Source organism: Cephus cinctus, unplaced genomic scaffold (assembly GCF_000341935.2).
Source record: "Cephus cinctus unplaced genomic scaffold, Ccin1 Ccin1_scaffold1303, whole genome shotgun sequence".
Taxonomy (NCBI): Eukaryota; Metazoa; Arthropoda; class Insecta; order Hymenoptera; family Cephidae; genus Cephus; species Cephus cinctus.
In genome coordinates, this window is record NW_014333733.1 from 98,842 (window position 1) to 116,637 (window position 17,796).

The 17,796-nt window shown below is 43.6% G+C and overlaps 5 protein-coding genes across 9 annotated transcripts in view; 3 read left to right on the plus strand and 2 right to left on the minus strand.

The window, feature by feature from the left end:
* Positions 1-411: 411 nt before the first annotated feature.
* LOC107272835 (protein odr-4 homolog) lies at positions 412-2,710 on the minus strand. Its single transcript, XM_015750381.2, has 8 exons — positions 2,496-2,710; positions 2,017-2,196; positions 1,740-1,942; positions 1,514-1,685; positions 1,259-1,441; positions 980-1,190; positions 722-904; positions 412-659 (listed from the first exon to the last, which is right to left on the minus strand). The coding sequence occupies exons 1-8, from the start codon at positions 2,589-2,591 to the stop codon at positions 502-504; spliced, it is 1,386 nt and encodes a 461-aa protein (XP_015605867.1). The 5' UTR covers positions 2,592-2,710; the 3' UTR covers positions 412-501.
* Positions 2,711-2,950: 240 nt separating this feature from the next.
* LOC107272830 (serine-rich adhesin for platelets) lies at positions 2,951-9,237 on the plus strand. The gene is made up of 16 exons (XM_015750369.2): positions 2,951-3,428; positions 4,048-4,307; positions 4,380-4,439; positions 4,520-4,834; positions 4,925-5,059; positions 5,125-5,221; positions 5,294-5,409; positions 5,479-5,677; positions 5,748-6,035; positions 6,105-6,476; positions 6,553-6,849; positions 6,930-7,279; positions 7,412-7,857; positions 7,938-8,204; positions 8,455-8,517; positions 8,595-9,237. The coding sequence occupies exons 1-16, from the start codon at positions 3,356-3,358 to the stop codon at positions 8,677-8,679; spliced, it is 3,423 nt and encodes a 1,140-aa protein (XP_015605855.1). The 5' UTR covers positions 2,951-3,355; the 3' UTR covers positions 8,680-9,237.
* A 261-nt stretch (positions 9,238-9,498) lies between these two features.
* Positions 9,499-12,491, plus strand: LOC107272836. 3 transcript variants are annotated; one of them, XM_015750383.2, is made up of 5 exons: positions 9,499-10,040; positions 10,401-10,760; positions 10,827-11,414; positions 11,750-12,083; positions 12,154-12,491. In XM_015750383.2, the coding sequence occupies exons 2-5, from the start codon at positions 10,554-10,556 to the stop codon at positions 12,276-12,278; spliced, it is 1,254 nt and encodes a 417-aa protein (XP_015605869.1). In that variant the 5' UTR covers positions 9,499-10,040; positions 10,401-10,553; the 3' UTR covers positions 12,279-12,491. The 3 variants fall into 3 exon arrangements, with proteins under 3 accessions (XP_015605869.1, XP_015605868.1, XP_015605871.1); XM_015750382.2 differs by having other exon boundaries at positions 10,462-10,760; XM_015750385.2 differs by having other exon boundaries at positions 10,522-10,760.
* A 344-nt stretch (positions 12,492-12,835) lies between these two features.
* LOC107272845 lies at positions 12,836-14,554 on the minus strand. The gene is made up of 3 exons (XM_015750400.2): positions 14,350-14,554; positions 13,448-13,609; positions 12,836-13,367 (listed from the first exon to the last, which is right to left on the minus strand). Exons 1-3 carry the CDS (start codon positions 14,414-14,416, stop codon positions 13,129-13,131), a joined length of 468 nt encoding a protein of 155 aa, XP_015605886.1. The 5' UTR covers positions 14,417-14,554; the 3' UTR covers positions 12,836-13,128.
* A 144-nt stretch (positions 14,555-14,698) lies between these two features.
* Positions 14,699-17,796, plus strand: part of LOC107272833 (plasminogen) — a 6,836-nt gene continuing 3,738 nt past the window's right edge. The window contains exons 1-2 of one of the 3 annotated variants that reach the window (XM_015750376.2): positions 14,699-14,835; positions 14,974-15,127. In XM_015750376.2, coding sequence (XP_015605862.1) covers positions 14,699-14,835; positions 14,974-15,127 — 291 coding nt within the window. Of the gene's footprint in view, positions 14,836-14,973; positions 16,590-17,796 lie in introns of all 3 variants that reach the window. The other 2 variants (XM_015750377.2, XM_025090138.1) reach the window with 2 other exon arrangements.

The following is a 17,796-nucleotide window of genomic DNA, read 5'->3' on the forward strand; positions in this document are numbered from 1 at the left end:
CCTGATCGTTGAGAACGAAATTGAAAAATGTTTCAGGTTCCAGTTGGCCCAAGATGCGCATGATAAAACATCTTTATTTATCGTACATGTATACACATCTCCATCATTCATTATAAAAATACTTTCATGACGCAAAAATCGCCATGTTCATTAGGTTTACAAGGCGATTATGAGAACAACCCGTAAGCTACATTCCAGTGATATGATGCTACATTAAATAATTGTATTTCGATTTATACATGGACATATACAGCGTGAGATTTGTGTGGCCTGCTTACTGAATCCCTGCGAGCTCACAGATACCCAAAAATCCTTTTCTTTCATGTAGACTAACGTATGTAGCATTTATATTTAACCATTAATAACTTCAAATATGTCAAGAATTATCTTGCATCACATACAACTCTAGAAAAATGTTAGAATCCCATAGTTTATTTGTATCACCAACAAAGTACAAATATGTTATGATTCCCATGTGATTTTTTCTTTTTAAAGTCTCGTTCAGTATAACTGATGCAAGAGAACAGCAGCCACAAGAGCAAGAAAAGCCAGACTGAGAGCAATAACATAAAGGTCCAACTGATTATTCTCTGTTGGATCTTTAGCGCGATCCATAGGCGCCGTCTCTCCCTCGTTGTCCTCGTAAAATTCCGAGGGATCTACGCGAGCAATAATATCGTTTAATATTTCGTTCGTTTGCTCCATGACTTTTGGTACTCACCAGCTTGAAGCTCCAATTCTTTTTGAACACTGCTCTCTTGCACTTCCAAATCTAAAAGCTCCTGTAGGGACACGAGAGCCTCCTGCGGACCTTCGCCAGGAAATAGATAATCTGATAATGTCACCTTACTCTGGGGCAACGCTACAAGTACCCTTCGCGGGGGTTCGTGAAGTGTGACATTTTCTAGAGGAAAGTGCAGATTTAAGAAATGTATGTGAATCATACGACCGATGTCCCATTAGATTAAAAAGTTTTTACCTTCGGGTGATCCGTTCTCTTCTTCGATTAGACTGTCCCAATGCATTTCCAGTCTGCTCGCGAGGGATCTCATGATGTCTTGTTTTAATGCAGTTGTTGCTTCCTCTATGCTTGCCTTTTGATGTACAAACGTTCTACTAACTAATTGACCCACTAATCGCATGGAGGCACTGCAGGATACCAAGCTCACGTTCGAACTTGGAATTTTTGGCTACAGTGAGCAACTGAATTAGTAAATTTGATCGTATCTTATTATTACACATGTTTGATTGTACTCACACAAGGAACATATAGACTGGCGTGAAGAGTTTTATCAATGGAATTGGAATCGTTACTTTTCATTTCCCGTCGATCTTTTTTTCTTCTTCCGATTGCTTCCACAGCATCATCAGGTGATCTGTGTTCTCCTTCTATTACTATTAGGGCTGAGTTCACTGTTTCTGATATGCTTTTCAAAATGTCCTGCAAAGCAACATAGCATTGACGATCTTTGATCATGCGTACTTTAAATAAAGGATGTCTGTACTGTTATACCTGTAGCTGTTTTTTTAGTGTATCTGGATTTTTATCTAATGGAATTACAAATAAACGATCAAAGCCTATACAAGTTTCAAGTTGATGCCACTTAGTGGCCTTTGCTTGAAATTTCCATTCTGCAGGTTTTAACATCCCAGCAGTATCGATATCCAAGGACTTACATATGAATCTGTGGATCAGTTTCATTAAACATAGTTCTGTAATAGGTAGAATTATAAATTACTTTTGAGTGATGCTGTTGAAATTCAAAATGAGATTCTCTTTGTCATTGTTGCCATAGAGATATTTATTTGATCCTAGGTTCTTGCGTATCGTTGTGACAACTGATTTGAGCCTTAGAACTGAATTGTTGTCATTGAAACTGTCACCTGGTCCAATTACAAATATACCAAGCACCCACATACCGCCAGGTAGCATTCTTGTGACCTATGGACAATGGTGGTTCATCCATAATTTCATACAAGTGTCTTATATGAGTACACTTATAAAATAAAATTTACATGTTTCGCATGATCTGCAACCCACGTATCAGGAATATCATTGATGGTTTTTATATACTTGGGAGTAGTATCAGAATGGATACTTGTTGTAGAACTTATTAAAGTCTCCTCTATAACATCTTTAGCTGCAGGAGGAGGCGTTCTAGCCAAATGAACCACATAGTCTTTTTGTGCTGTACTCTAAAACAAGGAGGTATTAATTGTATTTGTAAATAAGGATACAGCAAAATATTCTCATATAAATTAGTCATTATCCACCTAACCAAGAGGAACATAATCATAAAGCATAAATGATTGTAATCTCGAAATTTTTTATTTCCTCAAACGCCAAATTGAGTGTCTGACAGGAAAATAAATAAGTGGATTTCACTTGCGGAGCAATGTACGTAAATTCACACATTCTGCGAGCAGCTGTCAAGTATCCAATGCCAAACTCGCATGAGATTTGACATAAAAAATTGAACATACAAAAGCCGAACCTGTCCCAAAATGAGTCCTATAGTGTAGCCATCTGGTCGCATAAGGCTCATTAAATATGACAGAAGATATTCCTCTGCGTAAACAGTTCGACCCATTTTTTGACACTTTATTCTGCTTGCACGTTTATCAGCCTTTGCAGCAGTTTCTCTTTGCTCCTGATCACACTCTATCTGTTGCTATCTGCATTCAGCGCGCCGGGTCCATGCCTAGGGAATACTGGGGATTTAGTTTTTCCCTATAATTCTCTGTTCTGGAAAGAACTTACAGTGATTGAATGAAGAATTTAAAAAAATTTAATACTTAATTTACAATTTTCTAATGAATTTAGGAGAAATATTACAGCTTGAACGACTTAAAAAATTAATATAGGCCTATCAAAAAAGTTGGTAATAATTAAATATGTACTTTGAATTTGTATGACACATTGAATCATTTTAACTGTTCTTCGAGAAATATCGTGGATCCCATTTAAATAGATACATAACGTGCACGGCATATAATTTATATTTATTTAAAGTCTGGTGTGCATATATTTGGAGACAGATAATGTTTAATTTACGGCTGGTAAGTGCATGCCATTGTATTCGTAATTTTCATGGATGAATGTTAGGTAAACGATTATCCTATACTCAATAGGACAAGTATTATTAACGGTTCCTTTGCCTTCAGGTCAGCTCCAGATTTATCTTCGAAATCATGTAAATGATTGGTTTGTGGTTTTTATTATCTGTACTTATCTGCATCGATATTTTGAGATACGCCTTTTTGTAATCGACTACAAGCGTGCGAGTGTAAACCAGACACTTGACTCGAAATAATTCACAACTCAAGCTTCGTTGTTTTTAATCGCTAAAGTGCAATGAGTATCCTTCGTAGGATATCAGTTATTGCTCTTTGTGTTACGCTTTGCATCTTCCAGCCAGTAGATTCGAGTGAGTAATATTTTTTATTTTTTGTATTGACAGTAGTCTCATTCGGTATTGATTGTTTAAACACCATTATCATTAGTCAGTGAAATTCATTTATCGAGTGCTTCCTATAGTTCTACTCAATTGTTACTTTCTACTACGATATTGAATATTGTTATAAGTAGTAAATAAATATGTAGGCATATCCTCATGCGCGAGGCTCATTTTGGTTAAATATCTGTTAAGTGCGTATCTATGATATCTATAATACGCAATGGGTCATCGTTACCAGTTAAGCTTAAAAATTAACGCTCCAAATAATTTCTTATCAAAATTTAGTATCGATTAGATATCAGGAAAATGTAATTTGTTTAGTATATTTGACACAGTCCAGCACTGTGGAATTTTTTTGCAACTCAACATATAATTGCCAATATGCATTCCAAGAGAAATATCAGCGCTATTGGCGAAAAACGTGTATCGTCGCATTCCGACAAATTTAAACAAATAGAGAATTCAAATTCGCGACCAATGTGTTACGCGTCCGGATAGTGTGCCTTTGATAAATAAAATTCACATCACGAGTTGGAGTCATCAGTGATTCATCGAGGATTTTGAAAATTTCAAAAATGTTGAATGACAGCTGGCAATTGCGCCCTTCAAAAGGAGGATGGAAGTACAGTAAGCACAACCGAATGGAGTTTCGGTATTACTTTGGATAACATATTGGATACCCAAGAGAATGGCACTACGCTTCTTAATTTTACAAGCAGCAATATTGCGAACATCAGTTCGATAGTCCCCGATAGTACAAGTGGCCTGACTTTTATGGACGCTGTCCTTGACAATGGTCAATTGATCATCAGTCTCACGGATAACTTTATTAATTATGAGGAGTATGAGGTATTATACTAGTTCGATAATTCGTCACGGAAGAATCCATATTATCAATAATCTAATGATTTTATATTTCAGACCTCTACAATGATGAAAGTAACAATAGCATTCGTGTGTTCCGTGGATACGAGAAGTATAGTGAGTCCAGCTTGAATGAATACTGCGTTCTCAAAAATTTTCCGTAGATTCTACTGATACTTCGAATTTTGACGTTTCAGGAAATTTATCAACCAGTCATCGACACGAATAATCATTACCCAGAGTTCCAAGATGCTCCCTACAGTTACTTCCTGCCTATGCCTTTTCCTTCAAACTTGCCATTGCATTTATTTAAAATCATCTCTGCCAGGGACATTGATCTTACCAATACAAATATTTCATTCGCCTTAAATAGTTCCGATCCGAATGCCGATGGTTTTACTGCATCGTGGTTATCTCAGGATGACACTGATACAAAACTTCACTATGCCAGTCTGATGACCACGTTACTACTAAATTTGGCCAGTAACGTCACCTTCAGTATTTACGCAACGGTTGGTGGAACTAGAACCTAATCTCTATGCACAAAATATTTTATGACGTTTATTCATGAAAATTAGTTTTCGATATTTCATGCTGCTCAGGATACAGGTACACCGCCTCTCACGTCGGAAACTTCCATAACTATTTTCGTGAATGAGACTAACTCCGTTCCAGTTGCTCCTCAGTTCAGCCTTCCAATTTATATAGCTGACTATTCTCATCTCGCGCTGGAGGAGGTAAACATTTTTCTTTTAATTTGGCGATCGATGCACTTGAACGTCCTGCATATTAAATTTTTCAGGCAGATGGAACTTTGCTAATATTTGATCAAGGAAACATAACGCTCAGTCAAGGTGCAGACAACACAGTGGTTTTCAATTTGACGAGTCACACTGGAGGTGTGTACTTCTTTACTCCTTATACTTAATATGATTCGCGTTTCGATTTACTCCTTTTTCTCTTGCATACAGACTATGCGAGCCACTTTGAATTAACCAGCACTAACGATTATGCAACACTCTATCTCACCCTGAGAAATCCCACCGAGGAACTTCTTCTGGAACCCTTCGTAATTCTCACACTCTTCGTAAGTAATGGCTTGTGCCCGATGTAGTACTATCGATGATAATCACTGTCATTCGCTTCAAATTGCTAGGCTACGAGAACTGGTGCTTCCGGCGCAGGATTAACTATTCTCCACATTTCATTACCCAGCACGCCGTGTTCAAATTCGCCTGCCACCACGGATGCTCCTACGTCGCAGGAATCTACTGAGACGTCAGTTACGTCAGATCAAATAAATACAACGAACACGACCGATACCACTTACTATTCTTCCACTAACGATCCCATTGGTAAAAACTATTTCTTTAATCTTTTTCGGTGCTTTGGCAAAATTGATAACTAACGTATACGTTTAATCAGTGTCTACGACTTGGATTACCGATGATACTTCGAGTAGCGAGAGCAATGTCCCAGATAGTTCGACGGTGTCTACCGTATCTACAGACAGCTCGAGTTGTCCTGCTTGCACCTGCAACACAGAATGTCCAACGACGGTAACCTTCGTTACCGAATCTCCAACCGCATCTTCAACGGATTGCATTTGCGACTACAGCACCATTACGGGCAGTTCTGATTTTACAGATTTTACAGATTCGTCAGATTCTACAGTTCCTACTGTTTCAACAGTAACGACGTTCCCATCTACCGGTAAGGATTCACATGGTTAAAGCGTTTACTCGCGCTACAAGTTTCGTCCTCGTAAATGAATTATTTTAGAGTCGACAGAGACCACGCATTGTCCAGTGATTACTATCACGGAAGAATGTATTTGTGACGATACAAGTACCACGAGTACCACGAGTACCACGAGTACCACGAGTACCACGAGTACCACGAGTAGTACAGACGCAGAATCAGATTCGACTACGCTCTCTGATACTGATCTGGAATCAACATCTACAACTTCATCTACCGAAGAACAAACGGAAGCTAGCACAATAACGACCGTGGCAAGTCCGACGATATCCTTTTCTAAGGGTCTTTATAGATTTGAAGAGTCGGCTACATTCACAGGAACCTTAATGGTCGAAACTGCAACAGTGACAAACGGAGACGGAACTGTAACCTACAGTACAGTTATAAACGACGGTAGGCAGGGTTGATGATAATCGATAAACGTTGCGGTATGTGTCATCGTGAAAGATAATTACCTTTTATTGCGCAGAATACTTGAACGAGAGGATCTTCATTGATTCCAATACAGCCGAATTGCGAGTAACCGCTACCGTAAGTCCAGGGATCTACACGTTTGATATCGTAGCGACTCTCGCGGAATGGAATTTATCTACGAGCTCTACGGTGCTTTTGATAATCAGTTCAGTCACCGAATGCAATGGAGAGGAAGTCTTTGGATATGCACTCCAAGTGATTGAACTTGAGGAGAAATCTCCGCATTCGAATGTCGTGCCACTCGATGACAATGATTGCAACTACACAATATATTCTCAATCACCGGACCAGGGTCTTTTACCTTTTACCTGAATCGACTAAAATCGTTGTTGTGTTTTGGTGTTATTATAATTGTCAAACGTAAATTTTTAGATTGGTTCTACTTGGAATCTGCGACTTTGAATGCTCGCGAGATCGATAGAGAGTCTTCCTACTTTGAGGATATGCATGTCGCTCAAGTTCGCATCGTAATGGACATGACCTGTCCTAATGATTCCTCTGAGGCCACTAACGCAGATTCTGCGAGAAGAAAACGCGACACAGAATATGAAGTTATTACGAGCAGCATTCCATATGTGAGAACAAGAATGGTAGTCATTGCAATTATAACAGATATCAATGACAATGCACCGATTTGGCATCCGAACACTCCCAGCGTCATAGGACATCCTGGCTACAGATTATCTCAGCTCGTCCGCGCGCCGTACGTTTACAAATTTTCCGTGAGTAATAATGACGCTGCCCACGACGAGGATGATGATAGCGATGAGAATGATGAATCTAACAATGCATTGTGGGACAAAGAGCGATCCGGCTGTAAAGATTGCGTGAGAATTCAGTGCTGTTTCTTTTAGGCTACCGATCCTGACCTTGGGGAAAATGCTACTATAACGTACAGTCTCAAAAATGATGCAACGTTTTACATTCATCCGAGCGAAGGTACCATGTACATTCAGCGTTCAGCTTATGTGGAAGACGCAGCGGAAGTTATGCTCTTTGCATCGGATCCTGACCATAGCACTCCTTTTCCAATAACGATCAGATCCCTGGAAAGTTATCACGTCGCAGTCTACTATTTCGAGAATGCTGTTCTCGAGGATTTGAGTGACATTATCGAAGAGATTATTGAGAAGGCCGGATATTGGATTGGTACAATAGACGCGGCCGTGGTATCTGATATGGATGTTACGAATTCGACCATTATCGGACCCAAGATATCTTCGGATAGTAATACTTTGTTACGTGTCCTCGTATACGGACTTCAAAGTGGTGAACCTGTCAGAAGCGCGACACTCGTAGAGTATGGCTTAAATATTTATTGCTATTTTCGTAAAGCAATGACGACGGCTTCAGTAATTCACATGAACTCTTAATTTTAAGATTGGCAGGCGAGCTGTTGCTTTCTTGGAAACTCCTGGAAAAGGACAGCCTGGATAACATACTGCTACAATCTACGTGCGACACAAATAACCAAGACTTCAGCACACTTGGATTCTGGATAACCATAGGCCTTCAATTTCTCCTAATTGCCGTACTCTTTATGATCATTATTTTTTGCTACTCACGACGTAGGTCCAAATCAGCGGTGGCACCACTCGAGTCAGTCATACCTGGCGGGGACGACGAAAGCTACAATGACATCTACAAGTAAGAAAATCGTTCTCGGCCAACGAAGGCCGTTTCGATCGACTTTGGTATCCTTGCATATCGTCACGTTCTATCTGCACACACGATCAGTGTGGATCCCATTATAGCGCTGTGTCACGCAATTATGCACGGGAGCGTCTCAAATTGTGCAATTGAGTACTCACTGATGCACTATTTTATCGGTGATAAGTGTGCTTGCAGGAAACTCTTTCGAGACTCGGCTACCACGAATTACTTTATATATTTTCAGAAAATCTTCAGCTACGCCTGCCAGGAATTCAAAGCAATTGTTAAACGATGCACATAATTTGAAGTAAGTCCAGTCGTAGCAGGCATTGCAGGCTGAAACGCTAGTATATTTTCGTTTTTATTCATTTTACTTGATTTCAGTAACAATTCGAGCTCCACGGAAGGTCGACGGAAGTCGGTGGCTTTTAAAGAAACAGTTGACGAAATTGAAGTGGCGAGACTTTGAATGATTATACTCAATGAGGTAGAAGAATGCCGGCGAAGAGAGCATCGTGGATGCGTGTCAAATGACAGTACCAATAAGACTTTATCATTGTAAGACATATTTCCATACGCATAATTAAACGTATTAACGATAAATTGATAAGGAAGAACGCGAGAGAATTTCTCGCGTAGAAGCGATTGTCGATTGTGCAACGTATCCGTTGCGTCGTAATAAAATCGATCGACTGCGTCTCATTGCTAACGCAATGCGAGCATTGGGTGCGTACTTGGCACCTGGTTGCCCTAACGAGAATTCCAAGTCCTTATCCACCGAGTAGAAAAAAAATAGAATGCACTTGTCCTGCTTGGACTACAAAGAGACCGATGCATGTGTATTATCGGCTGTTTCATATCTATCGATTGCATGTATGATTGATTCGATGCACGTAGTCAGTTCATCGGATGCAAGATAACGCACTTGCAGTAGTCACACTGTATACATCTGATCTATCAGTAAAATAAGAGTCATGGCGATTGATCCAAAAAGAGGATAAGGAAATACATTTGTTACGCCAATTAATTCTTTTAAAAGTGCTGTAAGGCAGCTGCCCTTTATCGCGCAGTCCCGTCCAAATGATTCCTTTCCGACCGGTATTCACTGATCAAAAACATGCCTCCGTAAAAGAGTCATTCATTCGGGGTAACTCATGTGCAGTGTGTATCAGCTTCAGTTGTCATCGTAGTACATGTAGATACATACGAGCTATAAACCACGCCAGCATCTTATGTATGTTGGTATACATTAGTATAAGAGTAAGAAAGACCACAAAACGCCGCAAGAGGCCGCTAGTCTCACGATCGTGATTACCAATGTCGTTCTCCAGTGCAGCCTGTGGAGCGTCGAGTTTGCCAGGCCCCTCCGATACGTTATACAGTATAGCTCTAAAGTGTGCAGTTGGTGTATCCGTGGGAACGTGGCCTTGTGTGGCAGCACTAGCACATGTCCATGAAGAGGCGAGCGGGTTGCCCGTGCGTGCGCATCACCGTCAGGCACACTGCCAAGGCCCGCACACTTTATAAAGAGAACCCACGCAAAAGCCAGCGTCGCATACCTCAGCTGCTTTACGGCGTTTACGACTAACTACAATTATCATTGGTTCGATCACGCGGCCCATATTTCGGTGATTAGACGGGTGATGTGATACTTTAGAGACCTTTAGTAAGATTCCATGAGGTTCGCTGATCATGGAAAGACGGTGAACAATTCGATTTTAGTGAATCATTCGGATGCCAGTTGTTCCTGATTTTTCGCTTCGCAGTGTTTACAGACGCGAACCGTCTGAAATCCATGACAACCGGCGAGGCCACCTTTCCATCTGACAGGTAAGTCGCGATCCATCGATCTCTCGATCGATCGATCGATCGAGGAATGACCAACCCACGAGGATTACACGTAGATTCGATCTGTTTCTCTGATTTTAAGTATAATTGTTTCGTGATTGTTGTCTCCAGTGTTTGCATTCGAATTATATTCAGTGAGTTGTAGAGTGTACCATGAAATTAAAGCTTCGTTTCATTGAGGGCCGGAAGCAAGAGTTATCGTTCAGTGGCAAAGTATACTCAGAGGAAAGTTATCAAATTAAATTTTAATAAAGAGCAATGTCGTGATGGAACTTTGACATATTTTCGTGGCAGACATAATAATTTTATTGAGAAAAACAATGCTTGATATTGGAATTCCAGGGACGGACACGTGCACGCTTCTCATGGCGCATATCGCACGTCGATGATTTTTATCTTATAGGTGCCGGCGTAATCTTCCCCTGACGTATCGACTGATAAAATATCGAATTTACGTCATTAGGAGAAGACCAGTACAAGATAGAAGGAAGCAATATGGCCATCGCGAGGATCAAGAGTTTCATAGACAGCAGTATAAGGACAGTGTCCACTCCGCTTGATCGCACGGCTAATTTGGAGCCGGAAGTCGGCATTAGGATTGTCCATTCACCGACGGAGAAGGCTCTCTACGTGACTGTGATCGGTGCGAGACACTTGCCTCTCAACTTTGGCTTTACCAGAGTCAACAGTTACGTGGTCAAGGTAAGCTGCAGCCTAGGAAGTTCTAGGAGAAGGAGGTGGCCAGGGTAATAATTAAATGTTCATCAGGTAAAACTTCTTCCGGGGAAGGAGAAGTTCGAGACTACGTCGAAGAGTGAGTCTTGGCCTCAGTGGAATGAGGAATTCACATTCGCTCTGCGAAAGGAGACCAAATCGAAATTTGGCAAAACAAAGATTACCGAGGAAGAAATTGGTGGCTCGAAATTGATCGTAGCCACTCTCTATGCTGTTCTCGAGGATAAGCCATTGATAGCTACTGAGAAGAAAGAAGCTGATAAGGACAAAGGAAGTTCATTGGGCAAAGGCGAGACTTCGAAGAAAGATGCAAAGAGGAAGGATGCCGCAAAAGATCAGAGTGCCAGCCAAGATTCTACCATTGGTAAAGGAGGCAAATTGCTCGATCAGTTTTTCGGCAAGGGTTCCGATAAACTCGGTAATCCAAGTGAAAAAAAAGGATCCGCTCGGGATAAGATTTTCGACAAGAGAAGAACCATTGGCGCCGTTACGATTCCTTTGGACTCGAGGAGTTTCGTCAGCAAACCAGTTAAACCAAAACACAGCTCCGACGTGTCCACGGGGGACTTGTGGAGACCAGTCAGGCCCATCGCCAGCGGAATTTCCGGGGCAGAGGATCGAGTAGGTATCAGAGAACATTCTGCAATCCCCTTCCGTCGACTTCGCATCGCCGCCATTCGCCAGAATCTCTAAAGTCGAGAACCAGCGGCTGCCCGAATGCCACTGGTGTTCCTGTTGCTTGCGCCAACTGTTGATATAGCTGGAAGCTACGTCTAGCCGTACGTACGTAAGTATAGGCTTATTGACGCGCTTCGCTGCCACAAGCAATAGGAACACGCGGTCTTCGGGCAGCTGCAGATTCTGGAAAATGACGATACTGGACGTTGACTTTCGGGCAAACGACAGCGACCCAGCGTCGACTTTTCATTACTCAGAATTACATTTTTACTTTGCAGCGTGAAAACAAAAAGGGGCAGGTAGAAATTTCATTGTGCCAAGAAAAGGATGACAAGAAGGATGGTACTGGAAGGTTGGTACTGTCCCTGATACGCCTACGATGTTCTCTGCAGACGATGCACGAGCAGGAGGCCCTGAAGGGCCAGTTGTACATAAAGATGTCTGTTGTCGATGGAGAAAGAGTCACGCACTTTTGGAAAAGCGACAGGTTTTCCCCGTGTGTATCCATGAAATTCTCCCCGGAATCAGCCAGAGTTATAGCTGAGAATCCGTACGAAGGTGCTCTCAAGGATGTCAGCTTTGTCGTAAAGTTCGTGTCGAAAAACAAAATGGGTAAGATTCCGGTCCTTAAGAGAAGAGGAGAATCCGCTCGCCATGTTCTCTCATCCCTTTGGGTTTTCAGGGAAGAAAGTGACAGTTGGTCACTTCGTGATAGGCGCCGATGTCGGTGGAAGTTATGGCGAACAATGGAAACAAGCGCTGGCTAAGCCAGGACAACAAATAGCCAAGTGGCAAGCCTTTGAGTAATTCAATCTAAAGGAGCAAGATGCGATCGCTATGTGTGATCAGGCAGATCAATTATTGTTTTCGATATGCGCCGCTTTACGCTTGCGATTTTTAAATCGCAAAGTATCTCAATCTAACCGTCCTTTATATTATATTCTTAAGCACAGCAGTATAAACTCTATTTTCTGTAAATTTGTAAGAAGATAACTGGATAAACGTTTACGCTTAAAGTTACGTGGTTCTACGCATTTGTCACTTGGTCCCACTGTTGCTCAATGTCGGTTCACTACATGAATACTGAATGATAGCCCCCCACCCCCCGCCCCTATTACTCTGTGTAATTAACGACGACATTCTCTGACGAACCTTAATATGGACACTGTGGCCGTGCCTCGATAAGAAGCAGTAGCAGTGAGAAGTCAACAAGAGATACCGACAAATTTTATTTGCATGTCTTTTTTACTATGGAATGTATATTTTATCATAAAAATGTGTCACTTCTCTAGATTGAATATTACAATAGAAAGTTTATCAAAGGTAGCGTGGACATTATTCTCATGTAACTTAGATACATTAACTTGAGAAGGTATAGCCTAATGTAATGTATTTCGTGGAAGGCACGAATGGCGAATGGTATTACACTTTCTTTATGGTACACTTTGCCCCTTCTGCGCTCTCATAAGTAAACTCGTATAAAAATATAAAAACGATTGCTTGGAGCAGTCGCACGAGTTATCAGCAACACTCGTGTTAGTCTGGACGGTATTACTAGTTCTCCATGGACGGATTAACTCATTTGGTATACTGAATTATCAGTTGACCTGACACCCGCGAAATAAGTGTCTCCTAGTTTGGAGAAACGCAAATGAACCTAAATGATCGCCAATGATCCAAGCGATCCACAGACTGCGAGGATTGAAGAAAGAGTCCACGCGATCCAACTCTGACCTAGGTGCGATGCGCTGTTGCAGCCATCCTTGCTGTTGCAGGTGCAGTATTCGATGAAGATGTTATAAGTACCGGTTCTCATGAGGCAGAAGCGCTCGTCTCCAGCAATTCCAGGTTCACCCACGTAGGCACAGTCGCGGAAGTACCGCCACTCACCGTTCACTATGAAAAGTCAATGTGTGATCGTTCGTAAACATTTGCATGACGGATGGCGTTTCTCTAATTTGCAATGGAGAACTTACCTTTTTGACGAATTTTGCGGCATATGGTCGACTTCACTCCTGGCATGTGACTGAGCTCTTTCTTTTCCTTGCAGTCGGCGAGCGACACAGTGGAATTGTCAAAGGGATCCGCGCATTTTGGATCCAGGTCGGACCTACATTCCCAGCACTTAATGCAAAGGCCTGCATCAATGGTAGACGCGTTAATTCGTAGAAAATCAATCACAACGGATTGCTTTTGGGGTTAGCCTTTATTTAACGATGGAATCGGTATTTGCTACCCTGGCAATTTGGTTATTGTATTACAAGCGGTTCCGTTATGTTACGTTTATGGCAGCCAATATGAAATATTGAATTGCATGGTATAGTCAAGTCCAGGAGTTTCATGTGCTTTTTTGACAGATGGAAAATGAATTTACTAGAATCACACTTGTTTCTGTAGACAAACTTTCTTATTGAGTATGCATGTTTGTGCACTAAAATTTAATCGTCTATTTCAGAAAAAATATCGAGGATTTTATGGAAAGTCGTATGCGACTTGTTAAGGATTGTATTGTTTGAAGGATTGTATTATTTACGAACTGTCAAAATGGATTAGTTTTTAAGTGCAGCTGCACCCCCAAACATAAAGAATTAACTGTACTAACTACGTCGAGATATTCCGTTCCATGGAAAAACATGAGTATGTCAGTAAGGTGAAATCGCTATGGTACTTAGAACAATGAAAAGTGTAAAAGAATCACGATGATGTTTCACGAGCCGAACGTAGCTTCGAGACATTTCGGAAAGTATTCATTGAATAGTACAAGATATATGACTAAAGGGCAATAAGAGTCGTGCAGTGAACTATGTCATGTTAGCAGGCGCGTTTCGACAATCAAACGATGTGCTGATGTGAATGGAAAAAATGCGCACTGGATTACCTTGCTCGACGCAGATCAATAGAGCGAACACAGCCAGTAAATTTATCCTGAATGTTCGAAACTCCATTTTCGTAGAAGTCACATAAACGTAGAATCGAAAAAAGGAATTCACAACCGACAGACGACGCTGAAGGTACGGTACCCACGCCTACTATCCGCGTCACGTTAGCATACAACCACCGCAGAGCGCATTCGGCTAAGATCGGGTGGGATCGTGTCACGTGACCACTCCCGCCAGGTTCAACTGTACTGTTGGAAGAGCCGCGCCCGTTCTTCCACTCTGACTGACTCTGACTTCTACCTCCGCCATTGGGACTTTTCTTCTTTACCATCTTCTTTATCTGCTTATATGTCTTATTTACTGGCACGCATACGAGCTCATTCGTCCCGTGACTTTCTCGACTGCCGCTCATGCTGCGCCGAGTCAACTTCAAGAGGCCAAAAGGCACGGAGCCACTTGACTCATATGGTTGCACGTCTGAAAATGTAAGCGCACAATGGAATTCGTTGTTTCTTCTAACGTGTCAGTAGCTTCCTGTCACAAATTGGATAAGATGTTTTACTAAGGCACAAAGACCCTATTAGAAAAATTGTGACAACGTTACAGTTTTAAAATTTCCATAGGAGTGTCTGTGCCTTTGATAGACTGCATGTCCAGCTGCGCCCTCAGATCCCGAGGCATGCTGACGAATACGTAGGGATATGTCTTCAAAGTGGAAGTCCTGTCGACCTGAGGGGATATCACGGGTGGTCCCGCCGCAATGAAACGAATTCGCTGGTACACAGGAGCATTTGAATACTATAAATAAATTGATTTGCAGACATTAGCATGAGCAGTAACCGTAGGAGTGAGTAGTGGTTCTCATTGACGTCGTCTTAGACGATCTGGACGTTAATTTACGAGCAAAGCTTCTTGGCCTTTCGCGAATTCAGCGAAAAGACGTTTTACCGCGTTGGCTGAACCTCAGTGCCCCGGGGTACGTGGGAATGTAGCCAAGCGTAGTCCCACGTGAATTCAGAATGAGCAGTCCCCGCTTCTTCGCACGGGGAGCGACTGTTCGCGACGCAGAATATCGTAAAGTCGCGCGCACGCAGAGCAAATTCAGTATAGCTACACGTAATCATTACCACAAAGTCACTGTCAGTGTCAGTGGGATCGGAAACCGACAACCGACAACCGGCAACCGGCAACCGGCGACCGGCGACCGACAATCGGCAATCCACATCTAGACATCTTGACTCCGCCTTGTCTCGTTGCGGCAGTGGCAGTGGCACACAGAGTCGACGTCGGCGCGTCCCCCGCGATTCGCTCTCAGTCGCACCAGGACCACGTGCGTGCGTGCGTGCCTGCGTGTGTGACTGCGTGCGTGCGTGCGCAAGTGTCGTCCGCCTCTGCTCGTCCCTCAAAGCGCGCAAGGAAGTGGCGCACGTGCGATCTTAAAGTCAAACGGCTTCCGGAGTACTGGAACTCTCGAGCGCCAAACTCTTGGACTCTTGGTGAAATTCAGTCTAGGGAAGTGAAAAGTGACTGGGAAGTGTCAGCAGGGGCTGACGAGCCGCGGACGGAGACTAATCCTAGAGAGGGTGGACGCGCGGCGACCTCCGGGTACGAGGAGGAACGTGCAGTTTCCTATGTCAGTCCCTACAGTCCCGGCATTCCGCGTGCGAACGTTCTCGCGATACTTGCATTAGTCGCCAGCGGGGAAAGGAACTTCCTCTGGTGGCTGGGACTGTGTTTGCGGGACGTCGGAGAAGGACTTCGCTGCTCTTCTGGGTCCAGCAGGCATCTTTGGGATCGCGAGAGGACACGCGCGGATGGACCGCGAGTGTTGCGACGAGGGAAGAAACGACTTAGGTTGCATTCCGCTCTTAAATTCTCGAGGGAGTCGGACCCGTTGAGCGCGGTGATTGTATTTATAGACTATACAGTACGCGAGGAGACGAGTGCGTCAGCCGTCAGCGGGCGGAGGACAACTCGACATCACGCTGCTCGCTGCTCTGCACTTTCAAGAAAGATACGAGACCCGCGATATCTTGACTGATCATGAGGCGATGCAGCTGCCATAGGGATCTGCACGTTCCGCTGCAAGGACTGTGATTCCTGCTTCTCACGTATCTCGAAATCTCGAAGAATTTGCCAAACAGATCGACTCAATATGAGCGACCGACTCGTACGCATCCAGACTCTTGTCCTGGTTTTCGCCTTTTCCGTGAATCTGGTGTCCACGAGAAACTCAACGGTAAGTCGACTGCGAAGAACGATAAAACTGTTTTTTAAGAAAGTTCGCGACTCCGAGCTTCCAGTGCGTTACGCCTTATCTCGGACTCTGGCTGTTATCGCGGAATCGTAAAGAGCGAGGGAGAGTGATCCCAGTGAGCCCATTAGCGGCAACTACCAGTTTCCTGGTAATCCTTGTCATTTTCCTTTTGCCACTTTTCTCCAAGGCCAATACTTTAATTGGAGATTCCTCAAGATCCTCTCTCTCCTTCTTCGTCACTGATAAGAAGCGACGCTCCGTGTCAATCGATAGTTCATTTTTGGTCTGTCGCCACGCGCTCCACTGTGAGCGATAAGTTCGAAGATTCGCGAAAGCGTCTGGTGACGTCGCGGCGCTTCTCGTGAAACTCGGCCGGGCTGTCGGGCACGGGCAGGAAGTATGTGGCGCGTCGGATAAAAAGTTGCCCTAAGGAATGTCGCGTACTGTTCTGCGAGTATTCCCAGACATCCGCTGCTCTTTCTCCGGGCAGCTTTTTCCCTTCTAGTTGACTCGACTCCGCCTAATCCACTGTTCTCCGGTTGGCTCGGTTCGAATTTGGCGCGCCCATCAAAATCCCCACGAATTTATTTGGGCGCATCTTCCATTAGCGCTTGATCGAATTCCAGTACCAGTTCGAGGAAGCTGCAAGAAGTGTTCTGGCCATTTTGGGCCGGTCCGTTTTCGGATGGCCAGAGAGAGCCATCTACGGGAGAGACAATGTGCCGGAGCGTCGGGACGCCTGGCATCCCTCTTCTACGCGGAACCGCATTCGCATACCTACTCGACGTAGGCGAACGTAGGAAACCTGTTCTGGATGTTCCTGCGATTCCGCGACTTCGATCGGAGTCTCGCGAAAGTTGCGGGATACCTGAAAGCAACCTGAAAGCACGGGGCATCCCAGGGAGCATTCCGAGGATTCACTCCCGTCGCCGAGCCTCTCGCACCCCCGCACCTCCTCCTCGCCCTTCTTCGCGGCGCATTTCAACCCTCGACGCTTTTTGCATCGCTCTCATGCGAAGGATGCAAGGCACCGCGACGCACCGCGACGCACCGCGGCTTTTGCCTAGTTTGGACATGCTCACCTCGCTGAATACTAATATATATTCCTCGACTTCTCATCCTCATTCTTCACCGCCTTCTTTTTCCTGCTCGTCCTACGAGTTCGAGAGTTCGCCCCCCCCCCCCCCCC